The following is a 26,481-nucleotide window of genomic DNA, read 5'->3' on the forward strand; positions in this document are numbered from 1 at the left end:
GCATTAATTTAAAAAGCATTTTCATTGGTGCTAATTTCTTCCCAATAATTTTATTTCAGCTTTTACTACAGCTGGTTTTCTTTTTCAGCATGTGATGACAGATAACTTGAACTGAAGTCCCAAGATTTCCTAATTTGCCAGCCTTGAAAAGATTCTCCCATAAAATATGTCACGCACATATAAAAGGCTCAATTCATCAAACATGTCTGATTTACAAAGTGAGCAATCCTATTTATTTCAGCAGCACATCAGTATAGAAAAGGTAGATGGACATGTTTGCAGAGTCAATGCTTTGGTCTTGTGCATCAGTTCAGAGATGAATCCTCTCACAACACAAAAATACCTGTGGCTTGTTCTGCACTGTAGGGAGAACAAAGCAGCATGGAGAAGCAGGAGGCAAGGAAAGAACAGATAGCAAAGGTGTTTGGTTTTCTGTCACAGGTTGCTGGTGTGGTTAATCCTTTGCTTCAGTACTCCACATTTTCAATTCTTTTCCAATTTGGTCACACTGACAAGCCACAAGCACAGTTTGCTGCTTACAAGGAATGCTGATTGCTTGACAGAAATGAATTTGAGGATGGCTCAGAGATGACCTTGCAAGTCTTTGAAATATCAAAGTGTGTTGTTCTGATATGCCTGATAAAAGTGTCATTTAAATATCCATGGAAACTGGCTTTCACATGCAGCTCAGGGGCTTTGGTCATAAACAAAATACCGGACTGTGAAGGGATTTCAAAGATATACCTCATCCTTTTGATGTCTGCAGCTAATCCTTTCCCTCAACTCTGTCCTTAGGAAGACTACTGAAGGTGAAGCTAAGCTATTCAGTGGGAACACTGTGATTTGTTTATTGCTTTGATATTTCCCACAGACTACTGCTCCCTGTGAATAAGGAGTGTGTGGTAAGACACAAGTAAATCCCCACCTCTCTATTTAAAAATTAAAAATGTGTTCATCTTTGCATATGTCTATATTTGCATGTGTTAAGTGGGAAGCAAGCTGAGCAGTCCTATATTACCAAAAAACTGTGTTCAAAACCAGCCTGCAAAATTGGTAAGAACTAGTGTCTCATTTTTGCTGCAGCTTTGGGAACATGTTTGTGCTGTGTACTTTCATCAGGGTCCTCTCCAACATTCTTATTATGTAAGCAGTATTTAAGTCCAGGTAGTCATTTAGCTAACATAATGAAGTAGGGAACTGTTGTTACAGATAATTAAAGGAGATGAGCAGTTCATATCCTTTCTTTTGTAATTTTAGTTCATATAAATGAGACAGATATTTTTCCAGCCTGTGAACAAAGATTACTTAACCATTTATTATAGCCTTTTAAAGATCACTACTGTAGAAATGAGAATTACCCTCTTATTACTTTGTTATCTTGTTTAGCAACAGAATATTTGTAAAACTGTGGTTTACTGTGTAGATTAGTATGCACAACCAACCAACCAAACCAAACCAAAGCAAAAATCAACAGAAATAAACCCAGTGTTTTTAAAATACTTGACATCTTTTGTGTTTTAGGTTTTTGGGAGGATTGTTTCAATTATATAGTCCTAGGGTTTTGTCCTCTTTTCAGTATCCATTGATTTTATTTTAATTTTTTTAGGCTTTGTACCATCTGTGATGTACAGAAATTTTCTTGGGAATTTAAAAATTACAAGATCCATTTCATTAGATACTAATTTTTTTTTTGCAAAAGACAAACACATTAATAAGAAGAATGTAATTAAATTGGAATAACTGATAGAGAACACTGTTACTTTTACGCGAGAGTTTCAAAGTGATTACAAGTGCAAGTTAATTGAGCCTACTCATGCTTTTTGGGGTAAAGTTAATTAATATTAGTGCCTTCATCACAGGCCCCAGCTGTGAGCAGTCCAGCTTCTCCCAGACAGTAAAACCAAGCAATAAAAAGCTTGGTGTGTTTTGTGATTAGATGGGAGTGGTTCCTCCTTTGAAGATATGATCCTGCTGAACTTATTTAAAAATATAATTCAAGGAGCTGCCTTGGACCAGGTGAAAACGTCCTTGGAAAAGAGCTTAAGCTAGCCAGATATATAAAATTTCTGTTCACCATCACTCTTCTCTAGGGCTCTAGTGGAGAGCCTGTGCCCAAATTAATATTTTTTTTGTATCATGTGGCTGGGTCTGCCACAGCAGGAACAACAGTGAGAAGGGCAGGACCAACTTCAGGTGCTCAGTTGTAGCCTCATCTTCAAGGACAGAATGTTTTTGCCAATGTGCTGACCTGGGAACAGGAATGGTCATAGCGTGGGCAGAAATTCTCTTCCGCAAATTCTCTTCTACAGTAAATGAGTGTTGCACTAAGAAAACAGTACTAAGCACCCAAGAGCTCCCATCTCTTTTCTTCCTGTGTACAAACATCAGACATTTGGAGGAGTAAGAGAGATGGAAACTGTTGTACAGATAACAGCCTGATAAAGACAACAAAGGAGAATAGGAGGGGTTAGTTAAGACAATAATCTAGTTATAGACTGAAGTAACAAAATATTTAAAGCCTATTGCCTTTTAGTTAGCTTATTTAATTTTCTTAGGGTGTAAGTGCTGGAGTGCTGTAATTCACAAAAAATGTCCCATGCCATGCCTGAATATCACTGCAGAACATGTGTGCAACATTAGGTTTGACTTTGCTCTGTGTAGAGCAGACCTGTCATGCCCTCACTCTTGGAGCAGAGATGGAAAGATGATCAATAACTGGAAAATGTCAGGGGAGGTTTGTGACACTGGAACCGATGAGCAGAAATAAGAAGTTGATTGTAAGTTTTTTTAAGATCTGACATGCAGAAATGGTAAGTGGAATGTGCAAAAACTTTGTCCACACTCCTGCCTTTTGGAGAGAAGTCTTGCTCCATAATATCTCTAAGAGAAGAAAAAAAAAAAGACTTTGTTTACTCTGGATATGGAAATAGCTAGTTTGATCTTCCTCTAACTCAAGCAAGTTCCTACTGCTCAACTTCAAAGCAGAGTTTTGGAACTCCAGGGAATTTTGATAAAGTGTTCCCAAAGTCTTGTGCCTGTTGGTGGTGGGCTCAGATCATCAGATTATTCAATTCAACTGACACCAAGAAAGATTTGCAAGAATGGCAATAGAGCAATCTGAGGAGAAACTCATAAATGTATGTGGTCAGTTCTACAGAATCATGAAAAGGTTAAGGCTGGAAAAGACCTCTTAGATCATCAAGTCCAAACAACAATGTAGCCCATCACCACTACACCATGTCTTCAAGTGCCAAATCCACATGTTTCTTGAATTCTTTCAGCGATACCAGCTTCACCACCTCCCTGGGAAGTCAGTTACAGTACTTAATAACCCTTTCAATTACGATTTTTTTTCCCTAATATCAAATCTAAAACTCCATGTCAAAACTTGAGGCCATTTCCTCTTGCCTTTGTCACTCACACCCACCTCAATACAATCTCCTTTCAGGTAGAGAATAATAAGGTTTCCCCTGACTCTCCTTTTCTCCAGGCTAAATAAACCCAGTTCCCTCAGCTGCTCCTTGTAAGACTTATGCTCCAGTCCTTTATCATCTTCATTGTCCCTCTCTGAAACATAAAATATACATGTATTGTACATAGATTTTGTGTATTTTGTGTAATGTTTAATATAAATTACAGGTATATAAGTGTATAGTGTAGATATAGATATAGATAGATATATAACAGAATCAGAGAATAACCTGCATTGGAAGGGACCCACAATGATCATTACAGTACAGCTCCTCGCCTGGCACAGGACAGTCCCAAGAATTGCAACATGACAACAGAGATTTTAAACTTGATTGCTTCATGATTGCTGGGGCCATGGTGGCCACCAATATTCACACACAAGAGCCTGTCACTTAACAAGCCACAAACCAAGGAAGGCTGTGGCTTTCCTAGTTGGCTCCCTTAGTAGCTATATCTTGAGGTTATCATCCAGATGTTTTAGTACTATTCTGGACCAGCTTACTCCAGATATGTGATGCTTCTATTTAACATCTGGCAAGTTTGTGTTCCTATACGGACAAGGGCAGTTGTTTTGAAGATATCCCTTAGTTCCTCAAAGAGTAATTCTCTGTAATCATTGTCCTGGCTAGGTGGCCTATAGTAGACACCTACAATGACATCTGCATTATTTTTTTTGTCCCTTAGCATTTACTCAAAGACTGTCATCCCTGCCATCCCTGACTTCAGGCAATATTCCAGCTCTTCTGCCTCTCCTGCTCTGCCTGTTCCCTCCTGAAGAGCTTGTGACCATCCAACATGGCACTCCAGTCAAGAGCTCATCCTACCAGGTTTCATTTATTCCAGTGATGTAAAATTTCTGGGACTGGGCCTAAACCTCAAGCTCCTCTTTGTTCCTCGCATTCTGTGGGTTGGTGTAGAAACATTTCAGGTGTGGTATGCTGTAACTTACACCTCCCAGAGCAGCTTGAGAGATCCTACTGCCTCCTTGAAGTTTTGGTATGACTTCCCATTGCTCTGTCCCTTCAAATGTAGTTTAAAGAGCCCAGCTACTTCCTGTGTTTGAACTCTTTTTCTTTTCTGAGATAGATTAATCCCATCAGGTATTATTAAACTAAGTGTAGTATAGCTTACCTCATGGTCTAAAACTCCAAAATTTTTCCAGTGACACTAACCTCGGAGCCACCTACTGACCTAATGGACCTACCTGTTCCCTTCAACATTATTCCTTACTACTGGAACAGCATGTGAAAGAGTGCTGAACCAGCTACATTTTTATTTATACGAAGGGAGCAGATATTCCATTTTCTTTGCATCCTGAAGTGGAACTCCAGGGTGTCTGATGTGAAGTTCAGTAGTAAGTGAATATGTGGCTTGCCTTTTTGGAAGTCTGCATGTTTTAAAGCACAGTATTCTTTTTTGGCAGTATAACCTGGCCTAAAGTCTACATGGTTGTTGTAGCTAAAAGACAGCTATCCTGTTGTTCCCTGGCATTATGGAAATTTTGGTTCCTCTTTTTTCTACTTCATTTATTGATGTCTGTCTTCAAGGCAGTGTTGACCTAGATCTTGCTCAGAAAATTACTGAAATAAATGATCACTATAAAGTTTCTGAGAGGCTGTTCCTTTTACCTCACTTTAAATTTGATTTTGCTCCTTCCTGTTCATCTGGCCGCTCATCTCTCTGTCTCTGCCCACTTTCCTGTCCGTTTCTATTTAGCCCTTTTCCTGGCCTCTTTAATTTATTCTTCTTCTATTGCTGCATTCTCTTTCCTGTGCCTAATTCTTCTCTGCAGTTTTTCCTATTTCCTTCCCTTATCTTGCATATCCAAACATCTTATTTAATCTACTCTCTTATTTTTTCCATCCACATATCTTATTCTTTGAGGTTTTTCTTCCTATCTCTGGCTACTAATAATGGTTATCTCTTTATGTGAGGGAATTGGAGAAGTGCAGTTAAAGAGCATACTCTATTACTCTCCTTCACACTCTCTCTCCTTGCTCTATTCACTCAGTAATTTTTTCCAGTCTTACGTTTTTACTCCTGTGCTGCACATCCTGAAGCTCAGTGCTTCGCCAGTTTTCTCCAGGAGTTTGTGGCAATTATTTTTTACCCTCTTGTGGCAGGATTTTCTGGCTTTACTTTGCTTTCCTAGTTTTCCCTTCCTTTCTTCTCTTTCCCACTGTTATTCTTTAGCTCTCATTGCTCCATTTTCTCCTCTTTCAGATGAAGTTTTCATCACAGAAAAAGGGAAAGGATTGCAAAATCTGCTAACATGAACAGTCCCATACCCACCCTTTACATTGCAACTAACTGCACAAACCCACAAAGAGTATAATGAGGTGAAAACCAGCAGGAATCTAATTTCCCCTTTGCTTGCCAGAACTCTGACTTCTGGTGAACAGAAAGTTTAATCTCTAAGTACAAGTTTATTTGTAATTAATGAATTTCTTTGTGAAATGGACATCTGAAACAGTTGAACCATGCTTCACAATAGGATTGGGGTATTGTAGCTGAAGTTCAGTGTGGCCTTGGACCACTTCTGAGTTACGAGTCTCCTTTGTCCAAAGGCTGATTTTTGTTCTGTGATCATATTTCATTCCTGCACCACACCTTGGCTATTTTCTGTGCAGCTAGGTGGTGGGGGTCTTGATTATGTTAATGAGAAAGTGAAAGAGATGGAAACAAAGAAACAGGCAAGACCTTTTTTGAAGTTCATGACTTAGTTTGAATTTTATGTCACCCTGTTACTGATTTTGATTAGGCTGGGTTTCGGATTTTTTTAGTTTTGTTTGTTTTTTGTTGTGGTTTTTTGGCTTCCCCCCCCCCACCCCCAGTTGGTTTTTAGGTTCTTTCCTTGTTTTCTTAATTCTTAAAAATGGAGGAGAAATATTTTGGGAAGGTTGAATGGCAGTCTCCAGTGGCATGGCTTGCACAGTAACTTCTGGCAAACTACAGAAATTTCATTACAACTGAGTTAAAAACTTCTACTTAGAAAAGTGGTCCCCTGTTGAAAACCAATAAATTGAGGGGTTTCTTATGTATAGAAATAAAACAAAATGTACAAGGTAAGAAAGCCAGAAAAACCAAAAACAAAAAAGCTGAATTGGGAGTCTCTCATATTGAAACATTGGTCCCAGTACTGACCTAGTCCTTATTTTATAACACAATGTGTACATTGGGCCCTATATATGGAACTGCATTGTAAAACCAGCATCTTTTAAAATAAAGTAAATCTACTATTTTAACTGTGTGTTTGGGACAATAGACAAGAAAACCCCCAAACCAGGTCTTGCTTTTATTCCCTTCCCCTCACTACTGCTTGGTGGAATGCATCCTTTCCTTATTCTTGGAGCTGAAGAAAGGAAAAGAATTAAGGGTCTTGGTGCTGTATCCCTGCAAATAGGTGGATGTAGGCAGTAGGACTTGTCCTTCCTCAGTGTAGGGAGGAGGCTGGGAAGGAATCACTCCCTTCTGAACCACTATTTAATGCTACTCTTAACTACAGAATGATAAGCAAATTCATGCTTCCTATACATGATAAATGTCAGTTCACTGACTTCTCTCACAATTACAAACATAATATCGAGTTCCTTCATATCAGCTGAACTTTATGAGAACTCTCATAAATAAGATATTTTTCCCATTTTCTACCATTCATTTTATCTAATTTTATCTATTTGAGATAACACAGATTTTAACATGAAGAAATATCCTAATTTCAAAACACTGAAGTTTTTGGGCATAAGTGAAGACTGTGAAGTTACCAGCAGTCATTGAATTTTGGCTGGGCTGTTTCCAGCTTTGCAGTCTTTCTCCTCCCTTTGGTGGGAATCAGGATTGATGTGGCATTGGGATTCTCTCTGACATCCACCATAATCAATGTTTCTAATCAGTGTTGCTCTCCTGGCATCATGTGTGGAACAGAGCTGAGTGCCCAGTCAAACCAACACAGAGGCAGGGAGAAAATGAGCAAGGAAGCAAGAGAGACACAGTGAAGAGGTTGATAACAAATTAAAGAGTCAAGTTTGAAAAAGAAGACAAAGCAATCTTAAGGTATGTGTTGCAATTCAAGAGGAATGTGGTTAGATTGTGCACTTAACCTCATGCCTTCTATCTTGGTGAGCACTTCATCATTCTTGTTTTATTGGGATTGGGATGTACAGTAGAAATCGCCTGAATTTCATGTGCTGCCCTATTCAATGGAGACATAGTTTGAAGACACTTGGTGATGCAGAGGACAATTACCAAAAATGGCCTCTCAGAGGAAACCTCTTGAAATTTGGTGCCATATTATGCATTGGTGTGATATGTGACACCCCATGCAATTTTAAACCATCCAAACAGCAAAAATATTCACAACTTTCAAATAATCAAATTAGCTGGAAAAAGCTGTGATTTACCAAAAGAAATTACACCAGAAAAAGTGTAATTCCATGGCTGGCTCCATGGCAGCAGCAGCAGCAGCGTGGGGTTGCCCAGAGTTTTGTTCCATGCAGAACAAGAAAATGCAGAGCCTGACTGAAAGCCTTGCCCACCTGCTACGGGATGCAGATGAAGTCGTCGTTGAGACGAGCGCCGTCGTGCTCAGCACTCTGCTGCTGAGCAGAGACCTCCCCATACCCAGCCCCATCGCCCTGCGGCTGGCTGCGACACTCTGGCCGCTCCTGGACAACGTAAGGCTCTGTGTCCCCAGCCACGGCCACTGGGTGCTGCCCCCAAGTGTGGTGTGCCACGGATTTCTGGGCACAGAGGAACCTGGAGCAGCTGATGGGGAGGGCTTTTGCTTCCTTTCCAACAAGACAACCACCATGTGCAGCTGCTCTCCATTTGCCTCTTCCAAGAGCTGATGAAGTTGGTAGAAGCAGAAAGGAAAAAGGCCATGAAGATGCTTGTGAGCAAGAGCCTGCTCCCGCTCTTCTTCAACTGCCACGATGAGAACACGCGCGTGGCACAGGTGAGGACTCCTGGGCGCTGCTGTCCCCATGCTCAGCTGTCTCCCTGCACCCTGGCACCTCTAGGGCTCCAGCCTCCTCGTGGCCTTGGCACAGGGAGGCAGCTCCTGTGCCCTGGGCTGCAGTGCCATCTCTGGCTCTCTGCAGGCCTCTCGGGAAACGCTGCTTGCTGCAGTAGGATTCCTCAATGTAGGGAATAAAATTCTCAGATGCAAGTTTTTCCCCACCCTTTTGTTGTTGGTGTTTGTGTTAATGTGCATCTACTTAGTTGACCATGAGTATTGATGTTGAAGTTGGCTATTTGTTACTAACATTTTACATCTTTGTAAATTGTTCATACTCTGAGCTATTTGTTTCTTACCCTGTCCTCATACCTACTCTTGTATCCACGCTCACGTCCACTGCCACCAACAAAATGTAATGTGACAGCAAGTACTCATGGGATACCTACCATTAAGTGGTAAAACCCCCTAAAAACAATGAGCCAGTAGAATATCTAAGAACAAAAAATGTACTAACAAGTTGCGAATATGATGAAGAAGAGAAATCACCAACCAGAGCTTTTTTACTTTGTCACCATGACTAGCAGCATTCGCCCAGCATTACATCCCTAGACCAAAAGCCAACAAAAGGCTCCCGAGAGCCTCTCGTGGAAGTGAAAGCTCCGCCTCTATTGCACAGCGAAGATAAACTCCTCCCCCGGATCGTGCGTGGGGAGCAGCGGCGCTGTGCGTGACTCTTCCAGCCTCCCGCCCACAGCTCATTTTCAATAAAGCCATGACAAGTAGGGTGGTCTCTTGGCCCATCCATTACACGTAGAGGGTGGGGGTCTTGAGCACGTAGTGGCGAGTGCTTGGTAAGGATGGTCTGCAAGCCCCAGCCCCAGCCTGGAGAAGCCCCTGCCCACGGTCTCTGCACCAGGGACGGCGTGGGCAGAGCACAGAGACCTGCTGCTGCTGCTGCTGCTGCTGCTGAGGCACAGTGTGCAGAAGCAGGGCTGGCGGCCAGCCGGGCGCCCGTGGCTGCCCAGGCCACAGTGCTGTGTGGAGGAGACCCCACTGACACTGTGCTCAGGGTCCACAGAGCTGCTGCCGCCGTGGCAAAGACGATGTCTCCTGGAGCTGACTACGGAGTCACTGCTGTCAACATGGCTCTGCACGCCAGAGAAAATCACCAGAGTGTGCACAGGAACAGCAGCGCCCAGAAAACTTGTTCCTCCTCAGGAAGGCATCCAAACCAGACGGGATGCCAAAAGAAGGGATGATTCGGGCACAAGTGTACGTGGCTTGGCAAAGAGTGTCAGGAAAAGTCACCATGGCTTTCTCTTGCCTTGCCAGCCTCACAGCCACGCTTGGCAGCTTCAGCCGCAGCCTGTCCCCCTGACTGACTTCAGTGGCCGTGCTGGAGGGCAGACTGGAATTGCACAGCCCGCTACCCCAAGGCAGCAGCATCGGTGCCATCGTTAGAAACTGATGGGACACAATTCCTGGGCTGCAGCTGCTGACACTCTCCTCCTTTCAGGCACCTCAAAAAAGGCAGCGGGAGCTTCTAAACTCAACATGGAGAACTTCCTCAGAAAGAAGGAAGAAACAGCAGATGCTGAAGCAAAGCAGGACTCTGGCTGAGGTTCAGGGATGGAGGGAAGGAAGCACTTTGGTATCTGCTCAATTGATGGCCCAGGTCACAAGCACAGGCTCTGCTGAGGCTCTGCTCTGGTCTTGTTGGAGGCTGTTCCCTACCAATACACAGCCCTCCCTTGTTCCTGGCTCAAGTCTCCTGGAGCCATGGGAACAAGTTAGGTCCGTGTCTATGGAAGAGCAGAAAGTGGCAGGGTATGTTTGCTTCCAGCGCTTATGTTGGCTGTTCCCTCATGCTGCTGCTAGCATGGTCAGAGACACTGAACAGCTCATCTCATCTCAGAGTTATCCCTATTTTCTGCACTTGCCCAGGTTCCTTGCAGGTTCACCAGGGAAAATCGCTGCAAGTGCCTGTCCATTGCCTTGCCCAGCACACACCCAGATGTGTTTGGACATGAGCTGCTGGCCACAGGCAGACAGGCAGCTACTTGGGGCATCGGGCATCACACACTGGTCTGATACTTTTTTCCGGAAAGCAAGAAAAACAGTCAGAAGAAGACAAGGAAACTTGATGGGATCTCTGTAAGATTCTAATTGTGCTGTGAGGGTCAACGGTGGATGGGGTTTTTGGTCTGCAGATAATCACTTCCAAACAAAACTCATTCCACGGAGGTGCTCCTGCCAACAGGCACCTGCAGAAAGGAGCACATACACCAATGCACGTGGACTTTGGCTGTCCTCTGGCACAGAAGTGCCCCGGGGGCACAGGTCTCTGTGGCAAGGGCAGAAGCCAGCACTGGCACGCCTCAGGGGTGGCAGCTCTCTTTTAGCAGGGACTTTGCCACACCTGCTGATTCCAGTGCTGCCCTGGCCCCAGGGCCCCGAGCAGCATTCGTGCCCTGGGCCATATGTCCCATGTCTGTGTCACAGCCCTGCGTGTGGGACGGCCACCCAGCACCGGGTCATGTCCCACAGACATGGCAGCTCCTGTGGAAGCTGCCCTTCCTGCTGCAGCTGTGTCAGCAACTGTGGGGGATCCTTCTGCTGCCCTGAGCGGGCAGAGCAGAGGAGCATCGGCTTGTTGTTTGAGCCGCAACTCTTGGGCTGTCCTCGACACTCGGGGAATGTCTTCCTTGCAAGCTGGAAAAGTTTGTGGGGGTGGGGGTGTCCCCAGGGCATGTGGGGGCGTGTCCTAGAGCTCTTTGTGACAGCACTGTGGTCACGTTGGGATGGAACAGAACACAGCGCACAAGGGTGACCCTTTGTGACACGTGGTGACATAGGTGCTGGCGGCGACACGGCCACGCCACAGTGCTTAGTGCACGCGTCGGGACAGGACGGAGAGAGCGGTGCTGTGAGGAGCCCCCGCACAGCCAGCTTGTTCCTTGCTGACCCGGAGCTTTCCCAAAGTGTTACCTGTGCAGGTGACCTCCAGGCCAGACTGCGGGACTCGGCGAGCCGGAGCATTTCCGAAGCGTCTGCCATCCCTGCAGCCGCTGCCCTGGTGGACAGGCTGCGGGACTTACTGTCCTTCAGTCTTCCCAAGGCTTCTCTGTTGCAGCTGTGCCTTCAAGGCACAACTGCAGCACTTGATCTTTGAACTCTTTCAAGGCATCTCTCCTACAGGCCACCCTAACTCCAAGGAGAGACATGGAGCAGACACCCCCCAGGGTGCCCAAGCTGGCCTGGGTGAATGAGGAGGAGAAGGCTGCAGCTACCTCAGCACAGCAGCCTGGAGAGCTGGAGCCGCTCCAGCTGCTGCAGGAGGGTGAGTGCCAGAGCTGGGCCACAGGCTGGTGCATCCCGAGGCTCTCCCTGCCTGGGAATGCGGGGCTGGGCTCTGCTCTCCGGCCTCTCCCGCAGCCCCTCAGCCCTGGCTGCGCTCGCTCTGTGCCAGGTGCAGCCATGGACTGGACACAAGAGCAGGACCCTGCCCGTGGCCGCTTCCGCAGAGCAGCGCAGGTACTGCAGCCAGCAACACCTGGGCTGGGCCCGCTGTCACTGCTCAGCCCAGCACCGTGCTTGGAGCACTCCATGGATTCTGCCTCTCTTCCTGCCCTTCTCCTGCAGATGATCTGGGAATTCATCATGTGCATTTGGCGGGAAGAGACCACCGGTGTGAGCACTGGGCCTTTGGCAAACGTTCACCCCTTCAGTGCTGAGACCGGTGCTGCCATGCTGCATTTGCTTGTGGAGAAGGGTGTCTCCAATCCAAAGCAAGTAAGCAGCCTGTGGCCAGGGCTCCATCACCCCAGGAACTGTGCGGCGCCTCAAGCCGGCTCTGCTGGCTTCCCTCAGCCTTGGAGGCCCAGCCCAATGTGGTGGGAAGGGAAGCGCTTCTCAGGGAAAGCTGGGGAAGTTGCTGCTCTGGCAGCTTTCCAGGCCTCCCCACACCTTCTGCAGGTGCCAGCCATGGTGAGGTACATCCACAAGTGGCTCACGGTCAATGAGTCTGCTGGGCACAGGCTGGACAGGACCCTGCTGGAACTGACCAGGGAATACCCCTATGATGTGGTCATGACTCTCTTGCGCTGGGCCCCGTCGGGTGACAGGTACCTTGGGCAGCCCCACCTGCCTTGAGGGCTTATGGCTCATCCCCCGTTACCCTGCAGAGCCTGTCCCTGCTGAGTGCCACACAGGAGCACTGGGCTGCCGGCCAGGGCCAGTGGGCAGAGGCAGGGCTGAGGGCCAGCGCAGGCCCCTGCAGCAGCCCAGGCCGTGGTGCTGTGGCCGAGACCCCTTGACACAGAGCTCTGACCCCACAGAGCTGCTGCGGCCATGTGGGGGGTGATCCTGACCTCCACTGGCACTGCGGAGCCGGCGCTGCAGATCCTCATCACTGTGCTGAGCGCCTGGCCAGTGGACAGTGTATACACCTCAGATGGGGACAACACAGGAGTCTTTGCTCTGGCTGTGAGTTCCTGCAACTGACCTCTGCTTGCCACTAGGCCGCCTCTCGAGCAGCCAGCTCTCTGTCCTCCCCACAACTGCATCTCCCTGCCCTCAGGCACTGCTCTGAACCTGGGGAACCAGGCCGGCTGCTGCCACGTTGTCTCCCCCGGCCTCTCCTTCGCACGCTCAGGCCCTGCCACGTGGATGTCTTGGCACCTACTCTTGTCTCTGGGTGCTTTATTTTTTGCAGGCAACCGTGACACTGTGGAATATCTTCAACTTCACCTGGTGCCCGCCTATAGTGTTGGAGTATTATCCCCATCTCTTGCTGCATCTGCTTTTCCAAGCTTACATCAGCACACTGCATACACCAGAGGAGGTTGATAGCTTCTGGAAGGGATGCCAGCAGCAACTTGGCCTTGCCACCAACCCCCAAAGGTGCTCCGTCCCAATCCTGCCAGTCTCCCCATCCCTCCCATGCCCCCAAGCAGGAGCCAGGGCGGCCAGCGTGACCTTGGCTTTGCTCTGTACACAGGTTTGCAGTGCAGACCCTGAAGTTGCTGCTCTGTCGAGTCCAGTGTGAGCCTGTGGTGTTGGCCGTGGAGCGCAAGGGTGGCTGGGACACGCTGCTCTGTGCTGACACCCACCACTATGCAGTGGGTCTGCTGGCCAGGTCAGACCCCCTTCTTCACGCTGCCACTGCCATTTGTGTCCAGGGTGCCCCACACAGCTCCCATGGCCATGGGTGAGAGGGCCTTGTCACAAAGAGAATGAAGAGCAGACTGGAAAAGGATGGGAGAGGAGGATGCCTGGGAGCAGCCGCCTCCCAAAGCGCCCACGGGGTGCTCGTGAACAGACCAGGCCTCTGGGAGTCGGCCCTGGGAGAGCTTTGCCCAGCCGGCTCAGGGCCAACGGTGTCTTTTCCCCCCACCAGGGAGATGCGCGAGGTCTCCACGGTCTGCTGTCGCAGCAGCATATCCTGCCTCTTGGAGCTACTCAGCCGAGGCATTTCAGACTGGCAACTGCCCGCCATGGCGTTCCTTGTGGAGGTGAGCCCCATGGCCAGCGCTGCCCCGCTGAGCTGACTCCCACCTCTCTGCCCTCTCACGGCCACAGCTGCCCGGAACGGCGCAGCTCTGTGCAGGTCTGAGCTCCTGGCAGCTGGGCACCCTGGTCACTGTTTTGGGCCTTCCAGCTCATGGAATTCATGGACTTCAGTGAATGGGGTGACGGCATCCTGGAGATCATGGCGAGGCACGTGCAGAGCGAGTCCAGGGAGATGCGTCGCTTGGCGCTCAGAGGCCTCGTGGTACTCAGCAGGGACCTCTCGATGGTGAGGAGCAGGCAGCGGCTGAAGCTGTGCTGGCAGTGTGGCACTGGGGAAGGCAACCCTTTGAGCTTAGCTGGGCTTCGAGAGCCATGGCAGCTGCTCCCAGCTCTCCTGCGCTACTGTCCAGCTGCCCAAGTGCTCCAGGATAGGCCTGCAGCCCTTGGGCTCCCTGGCAGCAGCAGCAGCAGCGTGGGGTTGCCCAGCGTTTTGTTCCACGCAGAACAAGAAAATGCAGAGCATGACCGAAAGCCTTGCCCACCTGCTGAAGGATGCTGATGAAGTTGTCGTTGAGACGAGCGCCATCGTGCTCAGCGCTCTGCTGCTGCGCAGAGACCTCGCCATACCCAGCCCCATCGCCCTGCGGCTGGCTGCGACACTCTGGCCGCTCCTGGACAACGTAAGGCTCTGTGTCCCCAGCCACGGCCACTGGGTGCTGCCCCCAAGTGTGTTGTGCCACGGATTTCTGGGCACAGAGGAACCTGGAGCAGCTGATGGGGAGGGCTTTTGCTTCCTTTCCAACAGGACAACCACCATGTGCAGCTGCTCTCCATTTGCCTCTTCCAAGAGCTGATGAAGTTGGTAGAGGCAGAGGGGAAAAAGGCCATGAAGATGCTTGTGGGCAAGAGCCTGCTCCCGCTCTTCTTCAACTGCCACAATGAGAACACGCGCGTGGCACAGGTGAGGACTCCTGGGCGCTGCTGTCCCCATGCTCAGCTGTCTCCCTGCACCCTGGCACCTCTAGGGCTCCAGCCTCCTCGTGGCCTTGGCACAGGGAGGCAGCTCCTGTGCCCTGGGCTGCAGTGCCATCTCTGGCTCTCTGCAGGCCTCTCGGGAAACGCTACTTGCTGCAGTGATCTTCCTCAAGAGGAGGGATCTGGAGAACCTGGTGGCGACTGATCAGATGTGGAGATTTGGCGAGTGCTTGGTAAGGACAGCATGCAAGCCCCAGCCCAGCCTGGAGAAGCCCCTGCCCACGGTGCCCAGTCAGTGGGGTGCAGCCGTGGCCCCTGCCCAGTGCTGCACCCAGGGGCACCGGCCTGCACCCCACACTCTGCTCCCTTCCCCGAGCTGCCCAGCCTGGCTCTTCTCCGGGCTCCTCTGGCCCCAAGGCAGGAGCTGATGGAGCCCCGACCCAGCGGGGCTCTGCTGCGGGCAGGGGAGCCCCGGGGCCAAGGGACAGATCCCGCCCCAACCCTTCCCTCCCGTAACTCTCCACAGCTGGCAAAGGACAGGGGCCGAGCGGCCGAGCACCTGCGGCAGGCCCTGCCGTACCTGCGGAGCCCACAGGAGCCCCTGCGAGAGGCGGCCATTAGGCTCATGGGTGAGCACACGCCGGCTCCCTCCCCGCCCCTCCGCAGCTCGGCTCCAGCCCCGGCAGCTGCTGCCATCCGGGCCGGGGCCGTGGAGCCCCGCCTGCCCTCGGGGCTGCTGCCGCCCTGTGCCAGCCGTGCCTTGGGCAGCAGGATGCGGCGAGAGCCCGGGCTGAGCCCTGCAGGGGAAGGAGATGCGGCAGCCACAGGGCTGGCAGCGCCGCTGTGGGGCAGCCGTGCCGCTGGGGCTGTGACGGGCTCTGTGTTCCCAGGGCTGGCCGGGCGGTTCCTGAGAGAGCAGCAGCGAGAGTTGCAGCTGATGTGCAGGGGTGAGTGAGGCCAGCGGGCTGGCAGCGGGGGCTGGCGCTGGCAGCTGCGTTTTCTGCCCCGGCTGCGGAGGGCTCTGCTCCCCGCGCACACCAGGGGCGGCGTGGGCAGAGCACAGAGACCTTTCGGGGCGCCTGTGCGAGGGAGATTCGGGGCCAGCACCTTCCAGCAGCTCCTTGCTGTCTCCTGCTGCCTCCAGGCTGTGGCAAGAGACAGCCATGGACGGGGGCCATGGACGGGTCAGGAGGGTCTCTCCAGGTCCCCTGAGATGCAGGCTCTGACTGTGCCTCTGTTTCTCTCTCTTCCAGCCCTTGAGGACATGGCAGACGATGTCAGCCCTGCCATCTCATGCCTGGCTCTTCAAACTCTGTACATAAACATGACTGTACAGAGCATTCCCTCCTCCAGACTCCAGAGGATGCTAGAAGGAGTTCGCCGACTCTGGAAGTCACGGCGTTCCCTGGGTGGCGGTGGCCGGTTCTCCTGCTGGAGCACTGCGGAGCACTGATGAGGGAGGGTGCATCTGCTGGGGCCACCTGGGCCTGCAGGGAAATCCTCTCCTCTTCATATAATTTCTTTTAGACTATCGTAAATAATTTAGTTAATTAGTAAGTTATTAGTTTAGTTAGTTAGGAGTCAATAGGATTAATAAAATACTGATGTTATACACAGAGGTTCAGGAGCTTTCTTTTGGTGCTCGGAGTCTTCAGGCCAGTGGGGAAGAGGGGAAGAAGGGTGCTTGTGCTTGGCAAGTTGGCCAAGCGTGCAGTGTGGAAGGGAAAACGGCCAAAAGCCCCTTGGCCTTTGGTGGTTCTGCGGAAGTCTTAAGGCTTCCGACAGAGCTAGTGGGCTGAGGCCGGAGCTGCGGCGGGGATCCCTGAGAGCCTGGTCCCTGGAGATGGCCAGCAGCCCTCCCCCAGCCAGGAAGCACCAGCTGTGTCCTGCCCGTGCGCTGCTGGCTGGATTGCTGAGGGCTCTGAGGTGCCTCTTGATCCGGCTCCTCTGCAGCTCCTTGAGCAGCCAGGCAGGCCTGGGCGAGGCCTGGACGTCATGGGACAGTGGGAAGCCCTGAAGGGATGCGGTGCTGCCAAGGCCTGCCAGGACAAGGCAGTGGGAAGGCGTGAGGGGGATGCGTGTGGCGGGAGGCTGTGGTGGGACAGGAACGCTTGTGTGGGTGGCTTGGTGGGAAGCCCTGAGGAATTGGGTGGCAGAGGTCATGAGCAGCCCCCAGCCTGCCACCTTCTTCCTGCCACTGAGCTGCTCTGGCGCTTCCCCGACGCGTCTCCGGGGCCTGCGGCAGATGCCCTGGAGGCCTGGCCTCAGCAGGATGGTGGGGACACCCCCGAGGTGCCCAGTCTGGTTTGCACTGGGACAAGGAGAGACAAGGAGGCCGAGCAGGCCCTGCAGGAGCACGGCCCCTGGCTGCTGCTGGCGAGGTGCAGTGTGCAGAGTCCAGGGAGAGGCAGTGCCTGGCTCTCAGAGGCCTCATGGCCTCTCAGCAGGGACCTCTCGATGGTGAGGAGGAGGCAGCGGCTGAAGCTGTGCTGGCAGCTTGGGGCTGGAGATCACAGCTGGGCTTCGGGAGCCATGGCAGCTGCTCCCAGCTCTCCTGCGCTACTGTCCTGCTCCCTGAGTGCTCCAGGATAGGCCTGCAGCCCCTGGGCTCCATGGCAGCAGCAGCAGCAGCGTGGAATTGCCAGGCCTGTGTTCCATGCAGAACAAGAAAATGCAGAGCCTGACCGAAAGCCTTGCCCACCTGCTACGGGATGCAGATGAAGTCGTCGTTGAGACGAGCGTCGTCGTGCTCAGAGCTCTGCTGCTGCGCAGAGACCTCCCCATACCCAGCCCCATCGCCCTGCGGCTGGCTGCGACACTCTGGCCGCTCCTGGACAACGTAAGGCTCTGTGTCCCCAGCCACGGCCACTGGGTGCTGCCCCCAAGCGTGGTGTGCCACGGATTTCTGGGCACAGAGGAACCTGGAGCAGCTGATGGGGAGAGCTTTTGCTTCCTTTCCAATAAGACAACCGCCATGTGCAGCTGCTCTCCATTTGCCTCTTCCAAGAGCTGATGAGGTTGGTAGAGGCAGAGGGGAAAAAGGCCATGAAGATGCTTGTGGGCAAGAGCCTGCTCCCGCTCTTCTTCAACTGCCACGATGAGAACACGCGCGTGGCACAGGTGAGGACTCCTGGGCGCTGCTGTCCCCATGCTCAGCTGTCTCCCTGCACCCTGGCACCTCTAGGGCTCCAGCCTCCTCGTGGCCTTGGCACAGGGAGACAGCTCCTGTGCCCTGGGCTGCAGTGCCATCTCTGGCTCTCTGCAGGCCTCTCGGAAAACGCTGCTTGCTGCAGTAAGATTCCTCAATGTAGGGAATAAAATTCTCAGATGCAAGTTTTTCCCTACCCTTTTGTTGTTGGTGTTTGTGTTAATGTGCATCTACTTAGTTGACCATGAGTATTGATGTTGAAGTTGGCTATTTGTTACTAACATTTTACATCTTTGTAAATTGTTCATACTCTGAGCTATTTGTTTCTTACCCTGTCCTCATACCTACTCTTGTATCCACGCTCACGTCCACTGCCACCAACAAAATGTAATGTGACAGCAAGTACTCATGGGATACCTACCATTAAGTGGTAAAAACCCCTAAAAACAATGAGCCAGTAGAATATCTAAGAACAAAAAATGTACTAACATGTTGCGAATATGATGAAGAAGAGAAATCACCAACCAGAGCTTTTTAACTTTGTCACCATGACTAGCAGCATTCGCCCAGCATTACATCCCTAGACCAAAAGCCAACAAAAGGCTCCCAAGAGCCTCTCGTGGAAGTGAAAGCTCCGCCTCTATTGCACAGCGAAGATAAAATCCTCCCCCGGATCGTGCGTGGGGAGCAGCGGCGCTGTGCGTGACTCTTCCAGCCTCCCGCCCACAGCTCATTTTCAATAAAGCCGTGACAAGTAGGGTGGTCTCTTGGCCCATCCATTACACGTAGAGGGTGGGGGTCTTGAGCACGTAGTGGCGAGTGCTTGGTAAGGATGGTCTGCAAGCCCCAGCCCCAGCCTGGAGAAGCCCCTGCCCACGGTCTCTGCACCAGGGACGGCGTGGGCAGAGCACAGAGACCTGCTGCTGCTGCTGCTGCTGCTGCTGCTGAGGCACAGTGTGCAGAAGCAGGGCTGGCGGCCAGCCGGGCGCCCGTGGCTGCCCAGGCCACAGTGCTGTGTGGAGGAGACCCCACTGACACTGTGCTCAGGGTCCACAGAGCTGCTGCCGCCGTGGCAAAAACGATGTCTCCTGGAGCTGACTACGGAGTCACTGCTGTCAACATGGCTCTGCACGCCAGAGAAAAATCACCAGAGTGTGCACAGGAACAGCAGCGCCCAGAAAACTTGTTCCTCCTCAGGAAGGCATCCAAACCAGACGGGATGCCAAAAGAAGGGATGATTCGGGCACAAGTGTACGTGGCTTGGCAAAGAGTGTCAGGAAAAGTCACCATGGCTTTCTCTTGCCTTGTCCAGCCTCACAGCCACGCTTGGCAGCTTCAGCCGCAGCCTGTCCCCCTGACTGACTTCAGTGGCCGTGCTGGAGGGCAGACTGGAATTGCACAGCCCGCTACCCCAAGGCAGCAGCATCGGTGCCATCGTTAGAAACTGATGGGACACAATTCCTGGGCTGCAGCTGCTGACACTCTCCTCCTTTCAGGCACCTCAAAAAAGGCAGCGGGAGCTTCTAAACTCAACATGGAGAACTTCCTCAGAAAGAAGGAAGAAACAGCAGATGCTGAAGCAAAGCAGGACTCTGGCTGAGGTTCAGGGATGGAGGGAAGGAAGCACTTTGGTATCTGCTCAATTGATGGCCCAGGTCACAAGCACAGGCTCTGCTGAGGCTCTGCTCTGGTCTTCTTGGAGGCTGTTCCCTACCAATACACAGCCCTCCCTTGTTCCTGGCTCAAGTCTCCTGGAGCCATGGGAACAAGTTAGGTCCGTGTCTATGGAAGAGCAGAAAGTGGCAGGGTATGTTTGCTTCCAGCGCTTATGTTGGCTGTTCCCTCATGCTGCTGCTAGCATGGTCAGAGACACTGAACAGCTCATCTCATCTCAGAGTTATCCCTATTTTCTGCACTTGCCCAGGTTCCTTGCAGGTTCACCAGGGAAAATCGCTGCAAGTGCCTGTCCATTGCCTTGCCCAGCACACACCCAGATGTGTTTGGACATGAGCTGCTGGCCACAGGCAGACAGGCAGCTACTTGGGGCATCGGGCATCACACACTGGTCTGATACTTTTTTCCGGAAAGCAAGAAAAACAGTCAGAAGAAGACAAGGAAACTTGATGGGATCTCTGTAAGATCCTAATTGTGCTGTGAGGGTCAACGGTGGATGGGGTTTTTGGTCTGCAGATAATCACTTCCAAGCAAAACTCATTCCACGGAGGTGCTCCTGCCAACAGGCACCTGCAGAAAGGAGCACAGACACCAATGCACGTGGACTTTGGCTGTCCTCTGGCACAGAAGTGCCCCGGGGGCACAGGTCTCTGTGGCAAGGGCAGAAGCCAGCACTGGCACGCCTCAGGGGTGGCAGCTCTCTTTTAGCAGGGACTTTGCCACACCTGCTGATTCCAGTGCTGCCCTGGCCCCAGGGCCCCGAGCAGCATTCGTGCCCTGGGCCATATGTCCCATGTCTGTGTCACAGCCCTGCGTGTGGGACGGCCACCCAGCACCGGGTCATGTCCCACAGACATGGCAGCTCCTGTGGAAGCTGCCCTTCCTGCTGCAGCTGTGTCGGCAACTGTGGGGGCTCCTTCTGCTGCCCTGAGCGGGCAGAGCAGAGGAGGATCGGCTTGTTGTTTGAGCCGCAACTCTTGGGCTGTCCTCGACACTCGGGGAATGTCTTCCTTGCAAGCTGGAAAAGTTTGTGGGGGTGGGGGTGTCCCCAGGGCATGTGGGGGCGTGTCCTAGAGCTCTTTGTGACACAGCACTGTGGTCACGTTGGGATGGAACAGAACACAGCGCACAAGGGTGACCCTTTGTGACACGTGGTGACATAGGTGCTGGCGGCGACACGGCCACGCCACAGTGCTTAGTGCACGCGTCGGGACAGGACGGAGAGAGCGGTGCTGTGAGGAGCCCCCGCACAGCCAGCTTGTTCCTTGCTGACCCGGAGCTTTCCCAAAGTGTTACCTGTGCAGGTGACCTCCAGGCCAGACTGCGGGACTCGGCGAGCCGGAGCATTTCCGAAGCGTCTGCCATCCCTGCAGCCGCTGCCCTGGTGGACAGGCTGCGGGACTTACTGTCCTTCAGTCTTCCCAAGGCTTCTCTGTTGCAGCTGTGCCTTCAAGGCACAACTGCAGCACTTGATCTTTGAACTCTTTCAAGGCATCTCTCCTACAGGCCACCCTAACTCCAAGGAGAGACATGGAGCAGACACCCCCCAGGGTGCCCAAGCTGGCCTGGGTGAATGAGGAGGAGAAGGCTGCAGCTACCTCAGCACAGCAGCCCGGAGAGCTGGAGCCGCTCCAGCTGCTGCAGGAGGGTGAGTGCCAGAGCTGGGCCACAGGCTGGTGCATCCCGAGGCTCTCCCTGCCTGGGAATGCGGGGCTGGGCTCTGCTCTCCGGCCTCTCCCGCAGCCCCTCAGCCCTGGCTGCGCTCGCTCTGTGCCAGGTGCAGCCATGGACTGGACACAAGAGCAGGACCCTGCCCGTGGCCGCTTCCGCAGAGCAGCGCAGGTACTGCAGCCAGCAACACCTGGGCTGGGCCCGCTGTCACTGCTCAGCCCAGCACCGTGCTTGGAGCACTCCATGCATTCTGCCTCTCTTCCTGCCCTTCTCCTGCAGATGATCTGGGAATTCATCATGTGCATTTGGCGGGAAGAGACCACCGGTGTGAGCACTGGGCCTTTGGCAAACGTTCACCCCTTCAGCGCTGAGACCGGTGCTGCCATGCTGCATTTGCTTGTGGAGAAGGGTGTCTCCAATCCAAAGCAAGTAAGCAGCCTGTGGCCAGGGCTCCATCACCCCAGGAACTGTGCGGCGCCTCAAGCCGGCTCTGCTGGCTTCCCTCAGCCTTGGAGGCCCAGCCCAATGTGGTGGGAAGGGAAGCGCTTCTCAGGGGAAGCTGGGGAAGTTGCTGCTCTGGCAGCTTTCCAGGCCTCCCCACACCTTCTGCAGGTGCCAGCCATGGTGAGGTACATCCACAAGTGGCTCACGGTCAATGAGTCTGCTGGGCACAGGCTGGACAGGACCCTGCTGGAACTGACCAGGGAATACCCCTATGATGTGGTCATGACTCTCTTGCGCTGGGCCCCGTCGGGTGACAGGTACCTTGGGCAGCCCCACCTGCCTTGAGGGCTTATGGCTCATTCCCCGTTACCCTGCAGAGCCTGTCCCTGCTGAGTGCCACACAGGAGCACTGGGCTGCCGGCCAGGGCCAGTGGGCAGAGGCAGGGCTGAGGGCCAGCGCAGGCCCCTGCAGCAGCCCAGGCCGTGGTGCTGTGGCCGAGACCCCTTGACACAGAGCTCTGACCCCACAGAGCTGCTGCGGCCATGTGGGGGGTGATCCTGACCTCCACTGGCACTGCGGAGCCGGCGCTGCAGATCCTCATCACTGTGCTGAGCGCCTGGCCAGTGGACAGTGTATACACCTCAGATGGGGACAACACAGGAGTCTTTGCTCTGGCTGTGAGTTCCTGCAACTGACCTCTGCTTGCCACTAGGCCGCCTCTCGAGCAGCCAGCTCTCTGTCCTCCCCACAACTGCATCTCCCTGCCCTCAGGCACTGCTCTGAACCTGGGGAACCAGGCCGGCTGCTGCCACAGTTGTCTCCCCCGGCCTCTCCTTCGCACGCTCAGGCCCTGCCACGTGGATGTCTTGGCACCTACTCTTGTCTCTGGGTGCTTTATTTTTTGCAGGCAACCGTGACACTGTGGAATATCTTCAACTTCACCTGGTGCCCGCCTATAGTGTTGGAGTATTATCCCCATCTCTTGCTGCATCTGCTTTTCCAAGCTTACATCAGCACACTGCATACACCAGAGGAGGTTGATAGCTTCTGGAAGGGATGCCAGCAGCAACTTGGCCTTGCCACCAACCCCCAAAGGTGCTCCGTCCCAATCCTGCCAGTCTCCCCATCCCTCCCATGCCCCCAAGCAGGAGCCAGGGCGGCCAGCGTGACCTTGGCTTTGCTCTGTACACAGGTTTGCAGTGCAGACCCTGAAGTTGCTGCTCTGTCGAGTCCAGTGTGAGCCTGTGGTGTTGGCCGTGGAGCGCAAGGGTGGCTGGGACACGCTGCTCTGTGCTGACACCCACCACTATGCAGTGGGTCTGCTGGCCAGGTCAGACCCCCTTCTTCACGCTGCCACTGCCATTTTTGTCCAGGGTGCCCCACACAGCTCCCATGGCCATGGGTGAGAGGGCCTTGTCACAAAGAGAATGAAGAGCAGACTGGAAAAGGATGGGAGAGGAGGATGCCTGGGAGCAGCCGCCTCCCAAAGCGCCCACGGGGTGCTCGTGAACAGACCAGGCCTCTGGGAGTCGGCCCTGGGAGAGCTTTGCCCAGCCGGCTCAGGGCCAACGGTGTCTTTTCCGCCCACCAGGGAGATGCGCGAGGTCTCCACGGTCTGCTGTCGCAGCAGCATATCCTGCCTCTTAGAGCTACTCAGCCGAGGCATTTCAGACTGGCAACTGCCCGCCATGGCGTTCCTTGTGGAGGTGAGCCCCATGGCCAGCGCTGCCCCCGCTGAGCTGACTCCCACCTCTCTGCCCTCTCACGGCCACAGCTGCCCGGAACGGCGCAGCTCTGTGCAGGTCTGAGCTCCTGGCAGCTGGGCACCCTGGTCACTGTTTTGGGCCTTCCAGCTCATGGAATTCATGGACTTCAGTGAATGGGGTGACGGCATCCTGGAGATCATGGCGAGGCACGTGCAGAGCGAGTCCAGGGAGATGCGTCGCTTGGCGCTCAGAGGCCTCGTGGTACTCAGCAGGGACCTCTCGATGGTGAGGAGCAGGCAGCGGCTGAAGCTGTGCTGGCAGTGTGGCACTGGGGAAAGGCAACCCTTTGAGCTTAGCTGGGCTTCGAGAGCCATGGCAGCTGCTCCCAGCTCTCCTGCGCTACTGTCCAGCTGCCCAAGTGCTCCAGGATAGTGCTGCAGCCCTTGGGCTCCATGGCAGCAGCAGCAGCAGCGTGGGGTTGCCCAGCGTTTTGTTCCACGCAGAACAAGAAAATGCAGAGCATGACCGAAAGCCTTGCCCACCTGCTGAAGGATGCTGATGAAGTTGTCGTTGAGACGAGCGCCATCGTGCTCAGCGCTCTGCTGCTGCGCAGAGACCTCGCCATACCCAGCCCCATCGCCCTGCGGCTGGCTGCGACACTCTGGCCGCTCCTGGACAACGTAAGGCTCTGTGTCCCCAGCCACGGCCACTGGGTGCTGCCCCCAAGCGTGGTGTGCCACGGATTTCTGGGCACAGAGGAACCTGGAGCAGCTGATGGGGAGGGCTTTTGCTTCCTTTCCAACAGGACAACCACCATGTGCAGCTGCTCTCCATTTGCCTCTTCCAAGAGCTGATGAAGTTGGTAGAGGCAGAGGGGAAAAAGGCCATGAAGATGCTTGTGAGCAAGAGCCTGCTCCCGCTCTTCTTCAACTGCCACAATGAGAACACGCGCGTGGCACAGGTGAGGACTCCTGGGCGCTGCTGTCCCCATGCTCAGCTGTCTCCCTGCACCCTGGCACCTCTAGGGCTCCAGCCTCCTCGTGGCCTTGGCACAGGGAGGCAGCTCCTGTGCCCTGGGCTGCAGTGCCATCTCTGGCTCTCTGCAGGCCTCTCGGGAAACGCTACTTGCTGCAGTGATCTTCCTCAAGAGGAGGGATCTGGAGAACCTGGTGGCGACTGATCAGATGTGGAGATTTGGCGAGTGCTTGGTAAGGACAGCATGCAAGCCCCAGCCCAGCCTGGAGAAGCCCCTGCCCACGGTGCCCAGTCAGTGGGGTGCAGCCGTGGCCCCTGCCCAGTGCTGCACCCAGGGGCACCGGCCTGCACCCCACACTCTGCTCCCTTCCCCGAGCTGCCCAGCCTGGCTCTTCTCCGGGCTCCTCTGGCCCAAGGCAGGAGCTGATGGAGCCCCGACCCAGCGGGGCTCTGCTGCGGGCAGGGGAGCCCCGGGGCCAAGGGACAGATCCCGCCCCAACCCTTCCCTCCCGTACTCTCCACAGCTGGCAAAGGACAGGGGCCGAGCGGCCGAGCACCTGCGGCAGGCCCTGCCGTACCTGCGGAGCCCACAGGAGCCCCTGCGAGAGGCGGCCATTAGGCTCATGGGTGAGCACACGCCGGCTCCCTCCCCGCCCCTCCGCAGCTCGGCTCCAGCCCCGGCAGCTGCTGCCATCCGGGCCGGGGCCGTGGAGCCCCGCCTGCCCTCGGGGCTGCTGCCGCCCTGTGCCAGCCGTGCCTTGGGCAGCAGGATGCGGCGAGAGCCCGGGCTGAGCCCTGCAGGGGAAGGAGATGCGGCAGCCACAGGGCTGGCAGCGCCGCTGTGGGGCAGCCGTGCCGCTGGGGCTGTGACGGGCTCTGTGTTCCCAGGGCTGGCCGGGCGGTTCCTGAGAGAGCAGCAGCGAGAGTTGCAGCTGATGTGCAGGGGTGAGTGAGGCCAGCGGGCTGGCAGCGGGGGCTGGCGCTGGCAGCTGCGTTTTCTGCCCCGGCTGCGGAGGGCTCTGCTCCCCGCGCACACCAGGGGCGGCGTGGGCAGAGCACAGAGACCTTTCGGGGCGCCTGTGCGAGGGAGATTCGGGGCCAGCACCTTCCAGCAGCTCCTTGCTGTCTCCTGCTGCCTCCAGGCTGTGGCAAGAGACAGCCATGGACGGGGGCCATGGACGGGTCAGGAGGGTCTCTCCAGGTCCCCTGAGATGCAGGCTCTGACTGTGCCTCTGTTTCTCTCTCTTCCAGCCCTTGAGGACATGGCAGACGATGTCAGCCCTGCCATCTCATGCCTGGCTCTTCAAACTCTGTACATAAACATGACTGTACAGAGCATTCCCTCCTCCAGACTCCAGAGGATGCTAGAAGGAGTTCGCCGACTCTGGAAGTCACGGCGTTCCCTGGGTGGCGGTGGCCGGTTCTCCTGCTGGAGCACTGCGGAGCACTGATGAGGGAGGGTGCATCTGCTGGGGCCACCTGGGCCTGCAGGGAAATCCTCTCCTCTTCATATAATTTCTTTTAGACTATCGTAAATAATTTAGTTAATTAGTAAGTTATTAGTTTAGTTAGTTAGGAGTCAATAGGATTAATAAAATACTGATGTTATACACAGAGGTTCAGGAGCTTTCTTTTGGTGCTCGGAGTCTTCAGGCCAGTGGGGAAGAGGGGAAGAAGGGTGCTTGTGCTTGGCAAGTTGGCCAAGCGTGCAGTGTGGAAGGGAAAGTGGCCAAAAGCCCCTTGGCCTTTGGTGGTTCTGCGGAAGCCTTAAGGCTTCCGACAGAGCTAGTGGGCTGAGGCCGGAGCTGCGGCGGGGATCCCTGAGAGCCTGGTCCCTGGAGATGGCCAGCAGCCCTCCCCCAGCCAGGAAGCACCAGCTGTGTCCTGCCCGTGCGCTGCTGGCTGGATTGCTGAGGGCTCTGAGGTGCCTCTTGATCCGGCTCCTCTG

The 26,481-nt window shown here is 53.7% G+C and overlaps 4 protein-coding genes and 1 long non-coding RNA gene across 6 annotated transcripts; all 5 read left to right on the forward strand.

The window, feature by feature from the left end:
* The first annotated feature begins 8,299 nt into the window (after positions 1-8,299).
* On the forward strand, positions 8,300-16,435 carry LOC306815035 (uncharacterized protein). Of its 2 annotated transcripts, XM_079331612.1 has the most exons (6): positions 8,300-8,425; positions 8,571-8,612; positions 15,088-15,147; positions 15,441-15,543; positions 15,805-15,861; positions 16,168-16,435. In XM_079331612.1, exons 1-6 carry the CDS (start codon positions 8,318-8,320, stop codon positions 16,365-16,367), a joined length of 570 nt encoding a protein of 189 aa, XP_079187738.1. In that variant the 5' UTR covers positions 8,300-8,317; the 3' UTR covers positions 16,368-16,435. The 2 variants fall into 2 exon arrangements, with proteins under 2 accessions (XP_079187738.1, XP_079187739.1); XM_079331613.1 differs by lacking the exon at positions 8,571-8,612 and having other exon boundaries at positions 8,347-8,425; positions 15,046-15,147.
* Positions 11,283-14,964, forward strand: LOC306814999 (uncharacterized protein; the record flags this gene model as incomplete). Its single annotated transcript, XM_079331568.1, has 12 exons — positions 11,283-11,768; positions 11,898-11,962; positions 12,071-12,220; positions 12,404-12,552; positions 12,766-12,913; positions 13,143-13,330; positions 13,428-13,565; positions 13,827-13,941; positions 14,088-14,394; positions 14,426-14,619; positions 14,745-14,887; positions 14,937-14,964. The coding sequence occupies exons 1-12, from the start codon at positions 11,651-11,653 to the stop codon at positions 14,962-14,964; spliced, it is 1,743 nt and encodes a 580-aa protein (XP_079187694.1). The 5' UTR covers positions 11,283-11,650.
* Positions 16,436-21,351: 4,916 nt separating the features above from the next.
* On the forward strand, positions 21,352-21,772 carry LOC306815018. The gene is made up of 3 exons (XR_013777298.1): positions 21,352-21,384; positions 21,514-21,578; positions 21,687-21,772. It is a non-coding gene; the product is annotated as an uncharacterized lncRNA (long non-coding RNA).
* Positions 21,773-23,258, forward strand: LOC306815007 (maestro heat-like repeat-containing protein family member 7; the record flags this gene model as incomplete). The annotated part of the gene is made up of 5 exons (XM_079331576.1): positions 21,773-21,836; positions 22,020-22,168; positions 22,382-22,529; positions 22,760-22,947; positions 23,045-23,258. The coding sequence occupies exons 1-5, from the start codon at positions 21,792-21,794 to the stop codon at positions 23,256-23,258; spliced, it is 744 nt and encodes a 247-aa protein (XP_079187702.1). The 5' UTR covers positions 21,773-21,791.
* A 752-nt stretch (positions 23,259-24,010) lies between these two features.
* On the forward strand, positions 24,011-26,052 carry LOC306815008 (uncharacterized protein; the record flags this gene model as incomplete). The annotated part of the gene is made up of 6 exons (XM_079331577.1): positions 24,011-24,238; positions 24,364-24,519; positions 24,665-24,766; positions 25,058-25,160; positions 25,422-25,478; positions 25,785-26,052. 6 exons carry the CDS (start codon positions 24,011-24,013, stop codon positions 25,982-25,984), a joined length of 846 nt encoding a protein of 281 aa, XP_079187703.1. The 3' UTR covers positions 25,985-26,052.
* Positions 26,053-26,481: the final 429 nt, after the last annotated feature.

This window comes from Erithacus rubecula (genome assembly GCF_903797595.1).
Source record: "Erithacus rubecula genome assembly, contig: SUPER_Z_unloc_5, whole genome shotgun sequence".
Lineage (NCBI taxonomy): Eukaryota > Metazoa > Chordata > Aves > Passeriformes > Muscicapidae > Erithacus > Erithacus rubecula.